At 54.9% G+C, this 17,463-nt stretch overlaps 1 protein-coding gene across 9 annotated transcripts in view; it reads right to left on the bottom strand.

Moving 5' to 3' along the window:
* CDYL (chromodomain Y like) overlaps nt 1-17,463 on the bottom strand; it is a 229,924-nt gene that overhangs the window by 3,141 nt on the left and 209,320 nt on the right. For 7 of the 9 annotated variants that reach the window (XM_025445348.2, XM_025445386.2, XM_025445351.2 and 4 more), the window contains 3 exons: nt 15,346-15,602; nt 14,252-14,424; nt 8,273-8,483 (listed from right to left, as the gene is read on the bottom strand). In XM_025445348.2, coding sequence (XP_025301133.1) covers nt 8,273-8,483; nt 14,252-14,424; nt 15,346-15,602 — 641 coding nt within the window. The remainder of the gene's footprint in view (nt 1-8,272; nt 8,484-14,251; nt 14,425-15,345; nt 15,603-17,463) is intronic. The other 2 variants (XM_049106065.1, XM_049106066.1) reach the window with 1 other exon arrangement.

The raw sequence follows: 17,463 nt of genomic DNA, 5'->3' as shown, positions 1-17,463 counted from the left end.
GCAGGACTTGATCCCAGGACCCTGGGATCATGACCTGAGCCGAAGGCAGATGCCCAACTGACTGAGCCCCTAGGCGCCCAGGTCAACTTGTCGTCAGCCTGAAGCTACTGGCGGGCCCCTCTCCAGTTGCCTCTTCCTTCGCAGCAGCAGCCATTCCCACATGTTAAGTCATTTAATACACAAAACAGTATCCTGGGAAACTGAGGCATAAGCAAAGCTAGAAAATTTGTAGTTTTAGGGATCTAAATCAGTCACGGTTATTACTCGGTATTTTCTAGATCTGAGAGAGGCCAATGGAGACTTCTCAGTATTCACGGACAATGTCCTAAGGGCAGTGACTGTTTCTGCTGGAGTATGACTTGGCCACATTTTACCACTTGGATGTTACAGAAACTATTCAGCACCTGAATGCATCCAAAATGACCACTACTGTAGGCTTCCTAGAGGGTCTGACTAGGGCGTGGGTGGCTCTGCTGCTTGGGCGTCTGCCTTCGGTTCAGATCATGATCCCAAGGTCCTGGGGTTGAGTCCCGTGTGGGGCTCCGTGCTCAGGGGGGAGTCTGCTGCTCCCTCTCTCTCACCCCCCCTCTGCCCTGTTCTCTCTCTCTCAAATAAATATAGAAAATCTTGTTTTTTCTTTTTTAAAAGAAGGGTCTGACTATAATTATTTCAAATGGCTCAACTGAGGAAATATTTGTTTTTGCGTAAAAGAAGTATATATGGACACGTGTGTATGTGCACGTACATGAAACTGATCTTAACTTTGTCCTGGATTCTATATCACCCAGAGTCTCAACACGATGTGCGTCGATTTTCTCTCATTCAAATCACAGGCTCACGGATAATCAAAACAGGGAGAAAACCTAAGTGACAAGGATAGGTTCTGATCTGATGTGACAATTCCCCGACTGCTAACCTTCTCAAACACTCGGGAGGTCACGATGAGGGCCTGACCATAATCTACTGGGCTTCAGGTAAAGCACACTCTTGGGAGGTGACCTTCCTTTTCCAAAAGAGGTAAATATATTGTTATGGGAAGGCCTTAAGGTTACTCAAGTATCCCTCTCAGTCGACCCGTACGTCCCCCGTAAACGCATCAAGACGTTTACTGCACAGGAAATGCACAGTGTGGACGGCACCCAAGGAAAAAGAGCAGGCAAAGCAAGCGTCTGGGCTCGCTCACTACCCTTGCAACACAGGCAGAGGACGGAAAGCAGGGCGGAGAGCTGGGTCCCCACGAGGACTGCAAGGTCCGTGACACTCATGACTTATTTTGGCCCCAACGTGGCTCTGTTATTTGTGCCAAGTCTTGAACAAAGTCATGAATGTTTGAACAGTCTGGAGACGTTCTATTTGAAAACCTGTGCGCGGAACACCCTCTTCTCAACGAAAAGGTCTAAAATAAACAATGTGTTTAGAAATCTGACTTAACCTTGCTGTTAGCTGGTGAGATAGTTCTCCTGAAGACAGATCTAAATGCACCGAGGAAGGGGGACAGGAGCGCTCACACAATGACTGGGTGGGAAGTGCTCACTGGTTTTCAGAAGTTGTGCTTCTTTTACTCGCAACACACGGTGAAGACAACACCAGATTATGTCACTTAAGACCAGCTCGGACCACAGGGTCTTGGCTCAGGCGGGGGATGCGAACGGGAGCCGGTTGAGAGTGGGGCGTGGGGAGGGAGTCTCCTTCACGGGTTCCCTCTCCGCCCCTCTGTGGGCCTGCCCCCACCCTGCCGCCTCTCTGAATACTGCTCTTTGCCCCCTGGAGGTAGAACAGAGCCCTCCCCCTGTCCCCCAGCCCTTTCCTGTCCCGGGCCCGTCCTGTGCTAGCCAGCCGCCAGCCGGGCCACCAGAGCAGTCAGTCCCCCGCCATGCGGTGAGCGGTCACTGCCCCAGGTCCTCCTCCCAGAGCCGGGCTAACTCCACGGCCGCTGTCCCCGGAGTCTTCTCCTCCTCAGTCTGCTCTATTCTACGTGCAGGACAAGAGGGCATTTCTGACTTTACCCAAGAGCACAAAAGTAGGACCGACTCCAGGTTGTTACCGTTCCTCGTGCAAGGATAGGGAGGGAGCTGGTTTAAGTTACAGGTCAACGGGTAACACCGTAAGATCCTGGAGATCCGATGCGCACAATTTCAATGAGCACGAGCTCGTATGCTCAACTTCCAGCAGCTTGAGCACGAGAGGTTTCTAACTTCTGCTCGAGAAACGGATTTGCAAAGATTCGGTCACGGGAGGTTTACTGGCTGCCTTTTGGTTCCAGGATGGCCTAGTGTTTGTAAGAAGTTCTAATGGGACTCCCCAGACAGCCGAGTGAGAGACGCCGGAGAAAAGCAGGGGCCCCTTTTCCTTCAGCCCGAAAGGCCACACGGGAGGTGCGGTGGGGAGACCCGACCACCTGGGGAGCTCCGGGCCCCTGAGCCACCGGGCCCGGCTCTCCATGCCCAGAGCCGCAGCCTCTCCGGGAAACTCGGGGTGGGGACGGAGCCCCAGCTGGTCGCCTCTCGGGGACCTGCCGGAGCAAGAGCTGCCAGCTGCGTCAGCGGGGCCCCAGTGCCCCGGCCTCGCACTGCCCTGGGCGAGGCTCTGGCGGGCGGCAGCGGGCCCCAGCACGGCGAATGCCGCGCGCCCCGAAAGCTTCCTGGGGACAGGGCGCAGCAAGCTCCAGAAGAGCAGTCCGACCTACGGCGAGGCTCTGCAGCTTGCTCGGGGCAGGCCCTCCTGGGCCGGGATGTGGCTTGGCCCCTGCAGGGTGCAACACGCCCTGTGCCGAGCCCAACCTGCCCGGGCCTTGCCTGGGCTGCCGGGAGCTCGCACACACCAGAGGCTCATGGAGGGCCTGCTCCGGGGGGGGGTCACCTTCCACGGGGCTCATGGAGGGACCTTCCCCGCGGGGTCACCTTCCATGGGTTCATGGAGGGCCTTACCCGGTGGGGGGGTCACCTTCCTCGGGCTCACGGAGGGCCTTCCCCGGGGCGGGGAGGGGGTCACCTTCCACGGGGCTCATGGAGGGACCTTCCCTGCGGGGTCACCTTCCACGGGGCTCACGGAGGGCCTTCCCCGGGGGGGGGGGGGTCACCTTCCTCGGGCTCAAGGAGGGCCTTCCCCGGGGGGGGGGGTCACCTTCCACGGGGCTCATGGAGGGACCTTCCCTGCGGGGTCACCTTCCACGGGACTCACGGAGGGCCTTCCCCGGGGGGGGGGTCACCTTCCTCGGGGTCACGAGGGCCTTCCCTGGGCAGTCACCTTCCACGAGAGCCGTCCCGGTGTGACACAGGCCAGTGGCATCAGTTGTCCCCCACGGGGAGGCCGGAGTCCACGCTCCGCACTTTTCGAGTTGACTCTCCGCTCCCTGCTCTTGCTCCGGGCGGGGCTTCTCGGCGGGCGCTGGAGGCACCGGGCCCGAGAGCGCCGAGGTGAGGGCCGGTCCTGCGACCGGCGTCGCCCCAGTGGGACGGTCGGGTCCCCGGGCCCCGGCGGCCGCCTGCGGGGAGGGGGTGACGGGACACACCGCCCCGTGGGAACCCTGCACCCCGGGAGGCCACCAGGCAGCGGGGAGGGGCGTGTCTTGCAGACGGTCGGGTGAGGCAGGCGTCCGTCCGTCCGTCCGTCCGTCCGCCGTCCCGCTCGCCACCGCCCAGCCCGGAGCAGCCCTCGGCCCAAGGGCTCCAGTTCCAGGAGGTCTCTGGTCTCTGCCCAAACCGCGCGTGAGTGTCAGGCTGGGAGTGCCCCGCAGCCAGCTCCTGCATCTGCGTGACTCAGGCATTGGCCTGGCTCACGCGGCCTGGGAACGGAGCCCCATCACTTCCATCTCAAGCGAGGCCTCAGGACCGGCGCAGGACGCTTTCACCGCCGCTCCGGAGCCTTTACGACCAGTGAAGTGCTAGCAAGCAACCTATTCACAGTAGCGACTCAGAAGGGACCCGACGTACTTGCCCTGAGGACGACTCTGCCGCCAGCCCCAGGGGACCCGACAGGCGGGTGCCCACCCCTGCACCCGCACAACACGGAGCCCTCCCCGGGGCGGACGCATGTGCCGCCCGTCGTCGCAGCCCAGGAGACACCTGCTGCCTGGCGGCCAGGGCGCTGCTAGCCGGGGGCTCGGGACGGTCCCTCCGGGCGGCCCCCCACAGCCACGCCCACTCCGGGGCGCCTGTGCACCGGGGGCACCGCTCCTCACCTCACCCTCAGCCCAGTCCGCCTCCTCCCTGCCCCGCCAAGATGCTGACCCGGTGGGCGGCCTGCCCAACCCCCAGCCTCTGCTTCCAGGAACACTAACCTGTCCCGAGTGGGAATGGGAGAGGGTGGGGACAAGGGGGCTTCGGGGCAAGCTCGCTCCCGGGCTGCCCGGCGACCGCCCCCCTCACGGGCTAGCAGAGCACCCGGGGCGCCCGGCACTGGTCGGGGCTCAAGCGCTGAAACCCTCGCGGGTGCGGGACACCAGCTGCTCTTTGTCACTGATGCAGGCAGAGGGGCTCCGGGGTAGCAAGAAGGCAGAGAAGGCGCAGATCCAGACCCACGCTTCTCATCTGGGTGGTCAAGCTCCAGACAAGGTCAGCCACCAGGAGGGTCTGTTGGGCTGCGTGGGGAGGGGCGGACGGAGGAGGTCCTTAAACCCGGCACAGGGACTTCAGGCGGACACCTCCAAGCTGAACCGCACACTCCTGCGCCCTCTGTCCCCAGTGGAACAAGCGCTGCCATCTGGCTGGAGACGACGCAGAGCCCTCCCCCTGCAAGACGGCCCAGTCCCCTGAAGCCCTGCCCTGCCTCCCCTCCCGGCCGCTAGGCTAGGCCTGTCACCTGCTTCCTCCGTCCCAGGAGCCGCACGAAGACACAAGGGTGCCTGACTCAGAGCCAGGACGCAGGGCCGGACAGGAGAGTCCGCGGCGTTGGGAGCTCTGCTGGGATACAAGGTCTACCTCCCTGGCAAGCGTCCGGCGGATGGTGCGACCCTGCTCGGGGGGGGGGGGGGGGGGGGGGGGGGCCGGGAGGGGCTGGCCGCCAGGCCAGGTGGAGCTGAAGTGTCAGAGCTGCCGAGCCGCTGGCCGAGCGGGTGGGACCAGATGCCTCAGGGAGCCTGGGGCACATGCCACAGAGATGACCAGGGCAGGCCCCCGGGCTTCTGAGCCGGGCTGCGCTGCTCACGGCAGAGAAGAGCGTGTCTTTTAGAAAACAACTGTGAAGTGCTTCCTGAGCCCTGGCGGAGGCGGACACCCAGCCACGGGACCCACGACCACGCGTTGGAAACGGCGGCCAAGAGCCGTCCCATCGGGCCTGCCCTGGTAGGGCGCGCACCCGGGATAAGGCACACACGGCCCAGGGCAGGGTGGGCGCACGGGCGGCTGGCCCAGGCCCCGCCTCGGCTCCCACCTGCGGCCGTTCGGGGAGTCCTGATGAGCAAGCGGGATTCGTGGGTGCGCTGGCTCAGTCTGGGGGGTGCAAGCTGAAACATGGGCGGCGAGGGCCCTGGAGCCTCCGCGGGCAGGGGCCGGACCAGACAGTGACGGAGAAAAACACTCTGGAGCGGATGTGCTGGGCCAGCTGGCGCGGAAGGAGAAGTGCATCCAAATCGGGACACGGTGCCCGAGGGCAGCGGCGACAGCCTGGCTGGCTGCTCAGGAGCCTAAGGCTGGGGGCACGGGGGCCCGGCCTGTGGTGGCTGGGGAAGTGGGTCCACGGCTGTGTCACACCGGCGTCGGGCACACGGCGTCCCCCGCGGCGGGGGGAGAGCAGTCCTGGCCGCTGGCTGCCCCACGCGGGTCTGACGCACACGCAGGGGTCCATGTGCTCGGGTGCACTGAGGCTGATTCAGTCGCTGTCACCGCAGAACAGCCAGCCTCCGGCCAGACACCGATGCTGAGCCGCCTGCTTGGCAACGCTCCTGGGGAGACCAGCTGGTGGGCCACGTGGCGGCCCGCCGACTGTTGTCACGGGAACAGATGCCTACTGTAGTCCGGGCTTGTCCTCCTGCCCGAGGTCCTCACGAGGACCACGCTCCGAGGCTCGCAGGAGGCCCAGTGTGCAGGCACGGGACAGGCCAGGCCAGAAGATGGGGGACCAGGCCCAGGGCCCCGGGGTCCTCTGGCCGCCGGAGCTCGGGGACGGTCTGAGAGGCAGGCGGGGAACCGGCTTGGGCGCGGCACCCTCTCCCGAGCTACGGTGTACACAGGGCATCACAGACCTTGCTGCGGTACCATGTCCCTGACCAGAACACTCGGGACTGGGCAACAAGGGGTGGGAGCAGGCCGGGGGCACCTGCCACTGCCCCCGCGCCCCACCCATGATCCGAGGGCCCCGTGTCTCCTGCCGCTGAGACTGGGCTCCGCAGGTCCCCGAGGGGCGCACATGGCCAGCGGACGCAGCAAGGGTCCCAGGGAACTTAAGGCTAGGATGGCTCCCTGGGCCGTGCTGCCCGCTGGGGACGTCCTGGTGCTCCCTGGCCCAGCCGCGGCCACGGGGGCGCAAGGGCAGCTCCTCGGCGGTGGTGGGGCAGGGGGGACACCAGTGTTCCCCACACAGCCCAGCCACTGGGGCTGGCAGGGGCGGCTGGGGGGAGACGACAAGGATGGGGTGGCTACTGGAGCTATGTGGGTCCACTCAACTCCTGCCTCTTTCCTCTACGCTTCCTGCCAGACTTATGGAAGGATTATAAAGGCAGCACGGAGACCATACACCCTCTACCCAGCACTGTCTCTAATGTTAACGTCTCACATGATCTCTTACAACGATCAAAACCGGAAAGTGACCGTCAGCATGGTACTGAGTCGAGCCACAAACCGTCTGCAAAGTTCGACGGTCTTCCTAGAAAAGTCCTTCCTCCGACCCAGAAGCACGTGGAACACCCCATGCTGCGCACAGGTGCTGGGCCCCTCTGTCCCCTCCAGGGTGGGGCGGTGCCCAGGTCTCTGACCGAGCAGCTCTCTGGAAGGGCCCTGCTCACAGTCCAAAGACTGTCGCCGTCCGGGCCTGTCCAGTGCTCTCTCCAGGCTGGACGCAGGTGATGCCCACCTGGCAGGACTGGTGGACTGATGCTGTGTCATCCTCGTTGCAGCAGGTTGGGGCTGAAGACGGGCCTTATTTCTGGGAACTCCGAGCCCTCAGTAAGGTGGTGCCTGCCAGGCTCCTCTACTGTAAAGTTGCGATTGTTCCCACCGCAGATAAGGAGAGGATGCAAGTAGCCGCGTTCTCATCATACGCTTACCCACTAACTGACATCCAGGCGGTTCTCGCCCACGACAGTCATCAGTGGCTAATCCCTGTCCTCCACATCTTGCTCTGGGAAGAGAGCCCCGAACAACGCATACGAAGAGGTGGATAGGAAAGGCCGATTGGTGGACTGTGATGGACACGGGGAAGTGCCACCGAGGCCCGTCCAGGGCACGTTGTGCTGTCCCAGCTGGTGGGAGAGCTGTCAGCAGCCAGCCATCATCAGCTCCTTCGGGGACGTCCCCTGCTGCAGAGAGTCGCCTCGTCCATGGTCACGACACTCTTCCCGGGCAGCCCACACTTGGCAGTGATGGACATAAAGGAACCAGCCATTTCAGTCCATTGTGGGACAACCGTGACAAGGCCGTACGTGCTCCCGAGCTCCCCACAGGTGGCCCAAGCTTTGCTGGGCCTGCCTTCCGCTGTCCAGCCCCCCACCTGCTGCCATCCTGCCCACAGGTGCAGACCATCTGATATTTCTCCACCATGCCAAAGTCCACACCTCAGTGTGGGCTTGTGGAGACCCTAACCCAAGACACCACCTCTTGCCCTATTTCAAGGAGTAAGAAATACAATGTGTGTAACTGCTTGAAAAAAATCAAAAGCTACCAACACTCTTATTATGGATAGATTAAATAGTTAAAAAGATAAAGCTCCACAATCACACGGCAAGACTTCTCTTATCCTAACTCACTTTGCTTTTTTCCCTTAAAAGTACAGCTTTTAGATTATTGGCTTTTAAGTTATCAGGGCAAGAATGTTTTGATGGCACACTCTATTATTTGGGTTACAAACTGGGTATTTACTAAGAGTGCCTATCAGTGCTCACCGAGTAAAGTCCTTCTCTAGGAAATGATGCAATGTGTCCATAAATGTTCTATGAACCAAAATATGAAAACCTATGATTTCATGAAGAATATGAGTTAATGAACAGAACTGAACGACAAGTGCATTTGATAGAAGTCCCCACAAAGATGACACCCTGTATATATTTAGAAAACTAATGACCAAACTAGATTTCTTCAGGAAGTTTTCTAGAATAATTTTTAAAAATAGAGATACTCACAGATGCTCCTCCCATAATCTTGGGAAACATAACGGTGGAACAGCCATCTGGACTCTGTCCGAAGGTAGTATAGGGTGTCTGAAACCAAGCCTTTTCATTGGCCCAAACCACATCACAAAGAGGCAATATGGAGGCTCCTAGTCCAATGGCTGGGCCATTTACTGCTACAATAATAGGCTTCTTAAACTGAATGAAAGTATTCACGAAGTTTCTAAAATGAAAAATAAATGGGAAATTACTCAAAACATTGTGTATCTGAGCAACAGAAAAATCTACTATTATAAAGTTCAATAAACCAAGAGGTGAACTATAGAAATTGGTACGAGCTGAGGTTCGCTGAAGGCCTTCTCCCGGAAGCAGGCCATGGACGTATTGACCGTGTGCTGTAAGGGCCCAAAGGTGTCCTGGATGCTTTGAGAGGGTGGCTACAGGACCTGTATGAAGACTATGGGTGAGGTCCAGTCAGAGGCTGCTCTTGGATTTGCAGCTGGCGCTCGGGCTCCAGGACCAATCCATCTTTCTCTTCAACCTTTCTTCCTTTTAAGACATAAGGAGCCCAATAAACACTGTGGGCTTCTGATGACCAATCTAGAACTCTCCCAAAGGAAACCTGGCACAGGGCCTACCAGGACTGTCTGGTGTTGAGCAACGACTAGGAGGTTGGGGTTAGGACCCATGGGGTCTGGGTCTGGACTTGGTACGTAATTTCAGACAACTCACTATTTGGAAACACCAGAGACTTCTGGAGTATCCAGAATTAGATGGAATGACTTGGGGGTGCAGAACCAAGAAACGTCCAGGCTAGTGTAAGACAGGAGATCCAAGGAAGAACAGCAAGCAGCAGAGACCCATGCCTGTGCGCCACTGTGTACCCCACTGTGTGCTGTTGACCACAATCACATCAGGGCTGCAAAGGAGAGCAAGACCAGGGGTAGGGCAGCCTTCACAGAGGATGTGCAGTTTTACAAAACCGAGCCAATGCTATTTTTGGATTTATTTTAGGATCAGACTGGAAAAGTGAGCTGCTTTTCAATTGAGGGTAGTAGGTTGGTGCCATGCCATAGTGGGAACGTGCAGCTATCTTCCTCCCACTAGACTTTAACCTTACGTTCAGAGGTTGCTGCTTGTTAGGATTTAACACGGTGAAGAGAAGGACAAACATGTACCAACTAAAACAGAAGATAATTCCTTTAAGGCAGTCAGAGTTCTAGCTCAGAATTACAGAATTCTAAACCTGACCACCGTCTTTAGGACCAGAATCAACAATCTGGTTGCTCTCTGCAATTCAGTAATTTAAAGGCTATAGCACATCTCTTCAGATTATCTCTGGAAATCATGACTCAGCATCTTAAGTGCTCTCCCCATTTCCCCAGATAGTGACACGAGGGGTCATATATTTTTTTTGGAAAGGGCAGGTTAGGGAGGTTTGGGGAGCACGCGTGTGTGTGTGCGTGAAGAACAGAAGAGGGGACACACTGCAGAATGTGGCAGCTTGCACGCCCAGTTCCAGGGAGTGTTCTCAAAGGCACCCTGCAGCCAGTGTAGACCTCAGCCCAGCCCCCAAGGTCCCCTAAGGTTTGTGGGATCTTGACATTGAGTGAGAATTGACTCATTGGAATGAATGAGTGCAGTGAGACTTTCTAAACGAGAGCCTGAGGCATTGTTAGAAAGATCACTCTGGGTTTTAATGATACAAAGGAGCCAGACAACCTTTTAAATGGATTCTTGAAATAATGTAGACAATTTACATGAAGCTACTTCACTTGTGCCACCTCTTGAGGATTCTGGGTCAATGACATGATGGAAATACATTTTCTATGCTCAGTCTGATGACTCTTGAAAAGGTCTCCATGATACAGAGCAGACGTTTTCAAAACACGTCCCCGGGTGCCCTGGAGTCGCCCTGCTTTCATCTGCCTCAGTGTGGACAGGCGACGGTAGGAACTGCACCAGTGCTAACAACATCTGGAAACCATGAATGGGATGGCAGGGCAACATGAAAGAAATGACCACATACTGCAGTAAGAGAGTGACTTTATAGAGAAATGGTCAAAGGAATCAATCACCCCCCAGAGCAAGCGCTCCTTCTCACGTTGTATCTTGTACAGAAGAAAAAAAAAATGCTTCTAAAATAGATACTGCAAAATCAAAGCCTGGAGAATTGTTTGAGGTTGATTCCCCACTCCCGCCCCTCAAGTTATTTTTATTTTTGCTTGGGATGATAGCTTCATTCGAAACCGGGGGCTGCTTCTGGGACACCTGAGCAAAGACCATCTTTCCTCTTTTAGAGGACACAGCGACCATTCTGACGTGTGAGCTCGGAGATGTCAGAAATGAGCGTGCCCCGCCCCCGCCCCTCAAATTTGTTGTTTGAAAACAATGACAACAAACTTCATAGAAATGCTTTTCTGGGTGATCCCTGGGTGGCTCAGCGGTTTGGTGCCTGCCTTTGGCCCAGGGCGTGATCCTGGAATCCCGGGATCGAGTCCCGCATCGGGCTCCCGGCATGGAGCCTACTTCTCCCTCCTCTTGTGTCTCTGCCTCTCTCTCTAAAATAATTAATTAATTAATTACTTAATTAATTAAAAAAAGATGCTTTTCTCTTTAGCAGAAACTTGCAGAGCCACAAAGGCTTGGCCACGTGGGCTGCATATGGAGCCACCCTGCGACCAGAGACAGGGAGGCAGGGGCTGCCTACAGGCCCGGGGACGCTGCCCTCGGGAGTGTGGCCTTCAAGGAGGCACCTCTGCTGCCTCCAGGGCGTGTAGAGCATGCATTCAAGCAAAACGCATGCGAGTCCAAATGTGCTCAACGCAACACACTGGATTTAAATTTCAGCTTCCTGGGAAGTGAGTGTGAACCGAGCTATCGAGGCTGTGCCGGGAATGGCACGGAAGGAAAGAGGTTATATACTGGTCATCAGAGGAGTTGGAAAACACAACTTAACAAAAGCGAACTTCTCACCCATTCTTTGGAAGAACATTTACTACTTCACAGAGGTCACCGAAAAAGTGAGAAAACCACCTCAGAACAACAGGAAAGGAGGCCACTAATCGCCAGCTCTCTGCCGGGTTTCAAAGGACCTCTGCCCTCACTGTGACCGTCCGCACAGGCCTCAACGGGGAGAGGTCGCTGCTGCCAGCCTGGCCTCCGGGTCCGGTCCGCGGTGCAAGATGCCTGCCCCCTGCGGGAGGAGCCTCTCGGTCCTTCAGGGGCTACGAGGGAGCCACTGGTTCCCACAGACTTCCAAAGCCTCATGTTATAAATGGAGTCACAGTAACTGTGGTTTTGTCACCAACGTGCTGAATGTTTGATTCCACTGCCCCTGGTTAGGCCTGCGGCCCCAGGACCGAACTCGCTGTAGCAGGAACCCGACCAGCCCATCCGAGCCCCAGCTTCCCATTTCCCACTTCTTATGGAGGAGACTTGCCACAGGGACGTCCTTTGCCCCAAAGTTTTAAGGGATCCAAGCAACACGGCAGCAACAAACATACAGTTTTATGTGTAAAGCCCATCTTATACATATAAAAATTAATTTAAATGCAAATGAGCAAGAGCGGAGGTTAAGTGAATCTGGTATAACTAATTACTGTCACACCCTGCCAGAGTACATGAAGAGAAATTCACATTGACAAAAATATATTCACTTTAAGAAGAACCAAGTGGGTTTCCGTAAAGTAGGATTTGGTCTTTTTGTCGGGGGTGAGGAGAGGGACAGTCTGGACAAGAAACGGGAGAGGGCACCTGTCTGATAAACTCCTGCAGTGACCTAAAGGTCCCACACATGTGGTCTGTCCACCCATCTTTCCTGGATGTTTTCCAGTACCCACAATGGAAGCCTCAGCCACCGTCAAGGGCAATTCAACACGGGAAGAGTGGGCCAGGCTTGGGTGGAGACAGCGAGATTTAGGAGTGGAGCTCAGGGAAGCGTCTCCAGGGAGAAATGAGCCAGAATGCAGAAGGCACTGGCTGACAAATCCAGGTCCTTTTTTACGGCAGAGCTCCCCAAATCACAGCATCATGTGTGAAGTCAGTGTGAGCTTACAGAAAATCTACAAAGTCACCGCCTGAGGCGCAATACTTTGTATTTAAAAAATGAAAATTAGACCCACGTAGTTCATCCTAAAAGGACGGGATGGGTTAATAATCAGGAATACCTACAAGTTGTCTTAGAAGTACTGAGTCTGTCAAGTAATTGTGTGTATTGATCAAGAAGGTCAATTTGAAATTGAGTCATAAGATGGTCCAGTCTAGGGCACCCCGGGTGGCTCAGCGGTTTAGTGCCACCTTCGGCCCAGGGCGTGATCCTGGAGTCCCGGGATCGAGTCCCGCATCGGGCTCCCTGCATGGAGCCTGCTTCTCCCTCTGCCTGTGTCTCTGCCTCTCTCTCTCGGTGTCTCTCATGAATAAATAAATAAAATCTTAAAAAAAAAAAAAAAAAAAAAAGATGGTCCAGTCTACTACACGTATGACCTTATGTAGGAGACCAGAGACAATACTTAGACAATACTTAATCAGACTGTAAAACTTCAAACTGTTTTTGAAAAAACTATCATATAATAATCTGAAAAGTGGTAATGTTTAAAAAGACGAAGGAACCTGTTGTATGCATGCATGCATCTGTACACAGTGACAAAATATACTAATTTTGAAAATTTATAACGATTTTAACAAAGGCCAAGGCAATACCTGGACACCCCTAGGTATGGGGTTCCAGGACTCCTCTGCCCCAGTCCGCACCACCAAGACAGAACTTCCACTGATCTCGATGTGCACCTATAGGGATGGTTGGGGGGACCAGGAAGCCCTGTGCCCCCAGGGTCAGGGCACAGGATCTTAGCCACAAAGGGCCCAATAATCACCAAAAGCAGCTCAGCTTCAACCCCAAGTATCTGGGGATTTGGAGAAGATCTGACCAAGTTTACTTTGCATGTCTGTGTGTCTAAGTTCCCATCTTCTTGAACCCCATGCAAGGCAAAAGCACATGGGAGGGTTCTCAGGGGTCACTCGGGGATATGACATTTTAGGGAGGTGGGTTAAGGCAGTACAGTGGTCTTCCTGGTTGGTGACTGGGTTTCATTCGCTCCAAATAAAATTAATTTCTGAATAATTAGATATTTTAAATTATCCTTACAGTTTATTCCTCACTGGAAACTATGGAAAATGAATATGTCCCTAGATAGGCTCATGGCAGCGTCAGGTGATTCTAGGGAAGCTTTTTGCAATATTATGATATGGCAGTGAAGGATCCCCAAACAGGAGAAATGGAAATCTCTGAAGTCACATGGTTAAACGGAAAATGCAAGTTGCAAAAGAACACACGGTATAATTCCATTTATTTAACGGAACTAAAAATAAATCTATATTATCTGTAATACGTAAGGAATGCGTACTTGACAGTGTTCAGAAAAAGGCTGGGAAGACCTAAAAGAATGGTGGGTCCCTGGGGGGCGGGGAACACGTGAGAGAAAGGGAACTCTCACTTTTCACCCTACGGGGTCTAGTTTTATGGGTCGCTGGAGCTCGGGATGGACTTGCACAAGAAGGTGCTTGTGCTGAAACACGCTTTTCATGCGATGTTATGGCACCAGCGTGTCATGTAGCCCAGCCAGTGTCTTTCAGAGTCGAGCAAACGGTAAGTCATTACGGGAAAGACAATGCACCTTTCAGGGCTGAGGACAGAACCCGCTCACGGTACCGACAGCGGGCGCTCTGGCTCTGTGCTGCTGTCCACGCTGACCGTTGGAACGTTCCCGGAGCACGCGCTGGGCTCGAGCCAGCCTTGAAATGAGTGATTTGCTCAAGGCAAGCAGCACTTGGTGCCAGGCCCACAGGAAAGACAGCTGATTTAATTAGTTTGGATCCCAGTGCGTCTCAGTGGAGGGGGGGGCTTGCTGGAGCCTGTTCTGGGGTGGGGGCGGGGGGTACGCGAAAGGCAAGACCCTCCCAGAGCCGTGAGGAAACACCGGGTCTGCATACCTGATAGCTTCTGCCATTTTAGTGCTTTCTCTTTTCCTGTCGTCTGTTAAACGCCGTATAAAATAAATAAAGTCGAGCCCGCAGCAGAAGACGCTGCCCACCGCGCTGAGCAGCACGAGCTTGCTGTCGTCGGCGGCGGCCGTGCTCAGGGCGCTCTGGACTTCTTTCATTACCTGGAAGTCACCAGAAGTTAAAGTGGCAAAGAGTATTCTCGAGACAGAATCCTAAGAGCGTTCTGCGACCGGCCAGCCTGGCCCCAGAGGAAGCCTCTTTCCTGTAGCCAGCCTGGGAACGCTGGGGGCGGTGTGCGACAGGGACAGGTGAGGCCGAGTCACCTCCGCTTCCTGTCGCTGGGACTCTGGCGGACGAGGCAAGGGACACAGGACTTCCACTTGGCATTTCTACAGTTCGGACAGCAGGTGGCACATTCAACCAGTCGAAAGAAACTAGGGTTCCCTGCTTTTTTTCCTTTTTTTTTTTTTTTTTTTTTAAACACCCGCCTGCCAGAGCTGGGACGGAAACCCCAGCAGTTTGGTGCAGAAGCACAGTAAGTGCGAGCACAGCAGCAGGGGTCGTTCTAGAAGGGCACGAGCCACTGAAAAGAGGGCACGATCCCGCTGAAGCATTTACGAATACCCAATGAAGGGACAAGGGACTCTGCGGTCTAAACGTGTAGCGGACACCAGCCCCGAGCGGGCTGGCCACGGGGCCCGGCCAGACCTACGAACTCTTGGTTTTCTCGTCTGGAAAGCACTTGGCCTGGGCGCTCCCAGGGGAATCAGCCACCTGCGGCGTGCAGGGCTGTAAGGAAGGCCCGGCGCGGGCTCCAACACTTCCCCGGAGACACCCGAGGGCTTTGTTTCTGAACGTGTGCAAGCACCCACTCCCCGGACCCCTGAGAGCCGACCTCGCCAGGTGCTCCCCGCCAGGAGCACGAAGGCCCTGCAGCGGGGAGCGGCGACACCGGTCCCTCTGCGAGCGGGGCAGGCAAGGGCGCAGCAGGAAGGGCGCAGAGAGCACCGGTTCGAGGCAGGCCCCGGGTACGGGCGCGTGGGGAAACGCGAAGCACGAATCGGCCAAGGAATGGGTCTCACCTCTGGGTTTAGGGAGTTATTCTCTGATGATTTTGTTGACAACAAGATGTGGGTGAAGCCATCCTGCTTCCTGACGACAATATCTCTGTATCTGTAGGCACTTTCCGTTTGCCTCACACTGAAACGCAACCGCTTGTCAAAAGGCTGGTCTCTTCTGTCGTCAATAAATTTCCTTTTCCCGGCTGTCACTCCTGTAACAGACGTCTGTATGTTGGTCGTCCCGTTGGCTGTTAACGCGTCCATGAACGGAGACGAACCTGCCGAGAGCGTGAAATCACAGGGTCTGTGGTCTGTGGCGGCCTAGTCACCCCCGCCCCAGGACCGCCAAAGGTCTGCTGTTAAGGGCATTTGTTTTCTTTCCAAGTCTCACAAGGAAATCACCCTCTCTTGCTTATCTCTCCTAAATAAATAAAGATGGATTGCTGAAAAGCTACAAAATTTGAGACTCTTAAAGAATGGGACCGAGAGAGTGGGCCTCAGGAAGAGTGCCTATTCTGGGCTCGAGAAGTGGAACGAACGCAAAAGGGAAATTGCTTCAAAACATATCATTATTGGAGCCAAAGCTACCTGCCATTCAGCTGGAATTTCTTTTTCTGAATGCAGATCAACGTGCGCAGCCCAGCGCCCCCCGCGGGCCCCAGCCTCTCGGGAGGGCTCCCTCGCCGCCCTGGGAGGAGATGCTCTCCGCCCACCCGCCTCTTACAAACAGCCTTCTAACTAGCACTTCTAGACAATTCTCTTTCCTGCCACATGAAGTGTTGTGCTACTTCTCCCTCCTGAGTCAGCGCCTCAACATCACCGTGGCTGCTGCGTCTTCAACACGCGGTCTTCTGAACGGAGTGTTTCTTAGAATAGAGGCTGGAGTTTCATTTAATGCTTTTGCAGAGTTTATCAAGTTACATCCAGGGAAGAATTCAAGTATTTTCTTTTAAAGATTTTATTTACTTGACGGGGGGGGGGGGGGGGGGGGGGGCGGGGAGGAGGAGAGAGAGGGAGAGAGAGGGATAGAGAGAGAGAGAGAGAGAGAGAGAGAGAGAGAGAACACGCACAAGCAGGGGAAGGGGCAGAGGGAGAAGCAGACTTCCCACCTGAGCACAGAGCCCCACCTGGGACTTGATCCCAGGACCCCAGGTTCATGACCTGAGCCAAAGGCAGATGCCCAAACGACTTGAGCCCCCAGGTGCCCAAGAATTGAAATATTAATAAAGAACTATAATCATCCTATTCATATGAATTGTCGGAGTATTATTATTACATCTGATAATATATAGAGCCTTGGGTGAAAGAAGAAAGGGAAAGAAATGTAAGAAAATTGGATCAAGCTTAACTCATAAAATTAGCAAGGGTAGAAGTTCTTTGAGGGGAAGAACACGAATTATAGGTCAGAAATATTTCCTCCACAGTGAAAGCAAATAAGCCAAGGCCACCAGAAAAGACTCAGGAATGGCCATCTAGAGAAGTCAAATAATTCCCCTGGTCAAACAAAACGACTTTCACATTCAATTGGTAGAAAAACTTCAGAAGTTTTTTAAAAAACAAATTCAGTCTTTTGGAACTTTGGAAGAGGTTAAAATACATGCATAAGGTTCAAGAACCTACAGATGTAAGAAGGTGAGTGGTACGAGGCCCCCAGCACCCCTGCCCTCCCCCTGCCCAGGACCCGCACCCTCCAGGTAGCCACTCAGTCTGGTTTCCCGCTATCCTTCCACAGTGTCTGGATGTATCCACAAGCAAGTAAGAATATAAGTATTTCCACCCACCTTTAAAAAAAACACAAGTGGTAGTTTAGTAGACATAGTATTTTGGCCTCTCTCGCTTTTATCACTTGACAGTATCTTAGAACTTGTCTTAGCAGGTCAGCTCTCGGTCTTTTCTAAGGCTGCATTATCAGTCCACTGAATGGAGGCTCCGTGATCCACTTTACTGACCCACACTGCAATAAACACTAATATTACCTTGGCCTCCGTCATTCCAATGCTGGTACTGCCAACTGAAAGAGCATTTGATAAGCTGCTGTTGCCAGTAACACAGGGTGTCCTGAATCCTGAGGAGGCTAGTAAGGGCCCTCTATCTTTCAACCTCTCCTTCATCAGAACCTCCCCCACGGTGTTCCCTCTG

The sequence above is a fragment of the Canis lupus genome, chromosome 35 (genome assembly GCF_003254725.2).
Source record: "Canis lupus dingo isolate Sandy chromosome 35, ASM325472v2, whole genome shotgun sequence".
Classification (NCBI taxonomy): domain Eukaryota; kingdom Metazoa; phylum Chordata; class Mammalia; order Carnivora; family Canidae; genus Canis; species Canis lupus.
The sequence above is the reverse complement of the archived record's forward strand: the minus strand, read 5'-3'. Positions and strand labels throughout refer to the sequence as shown.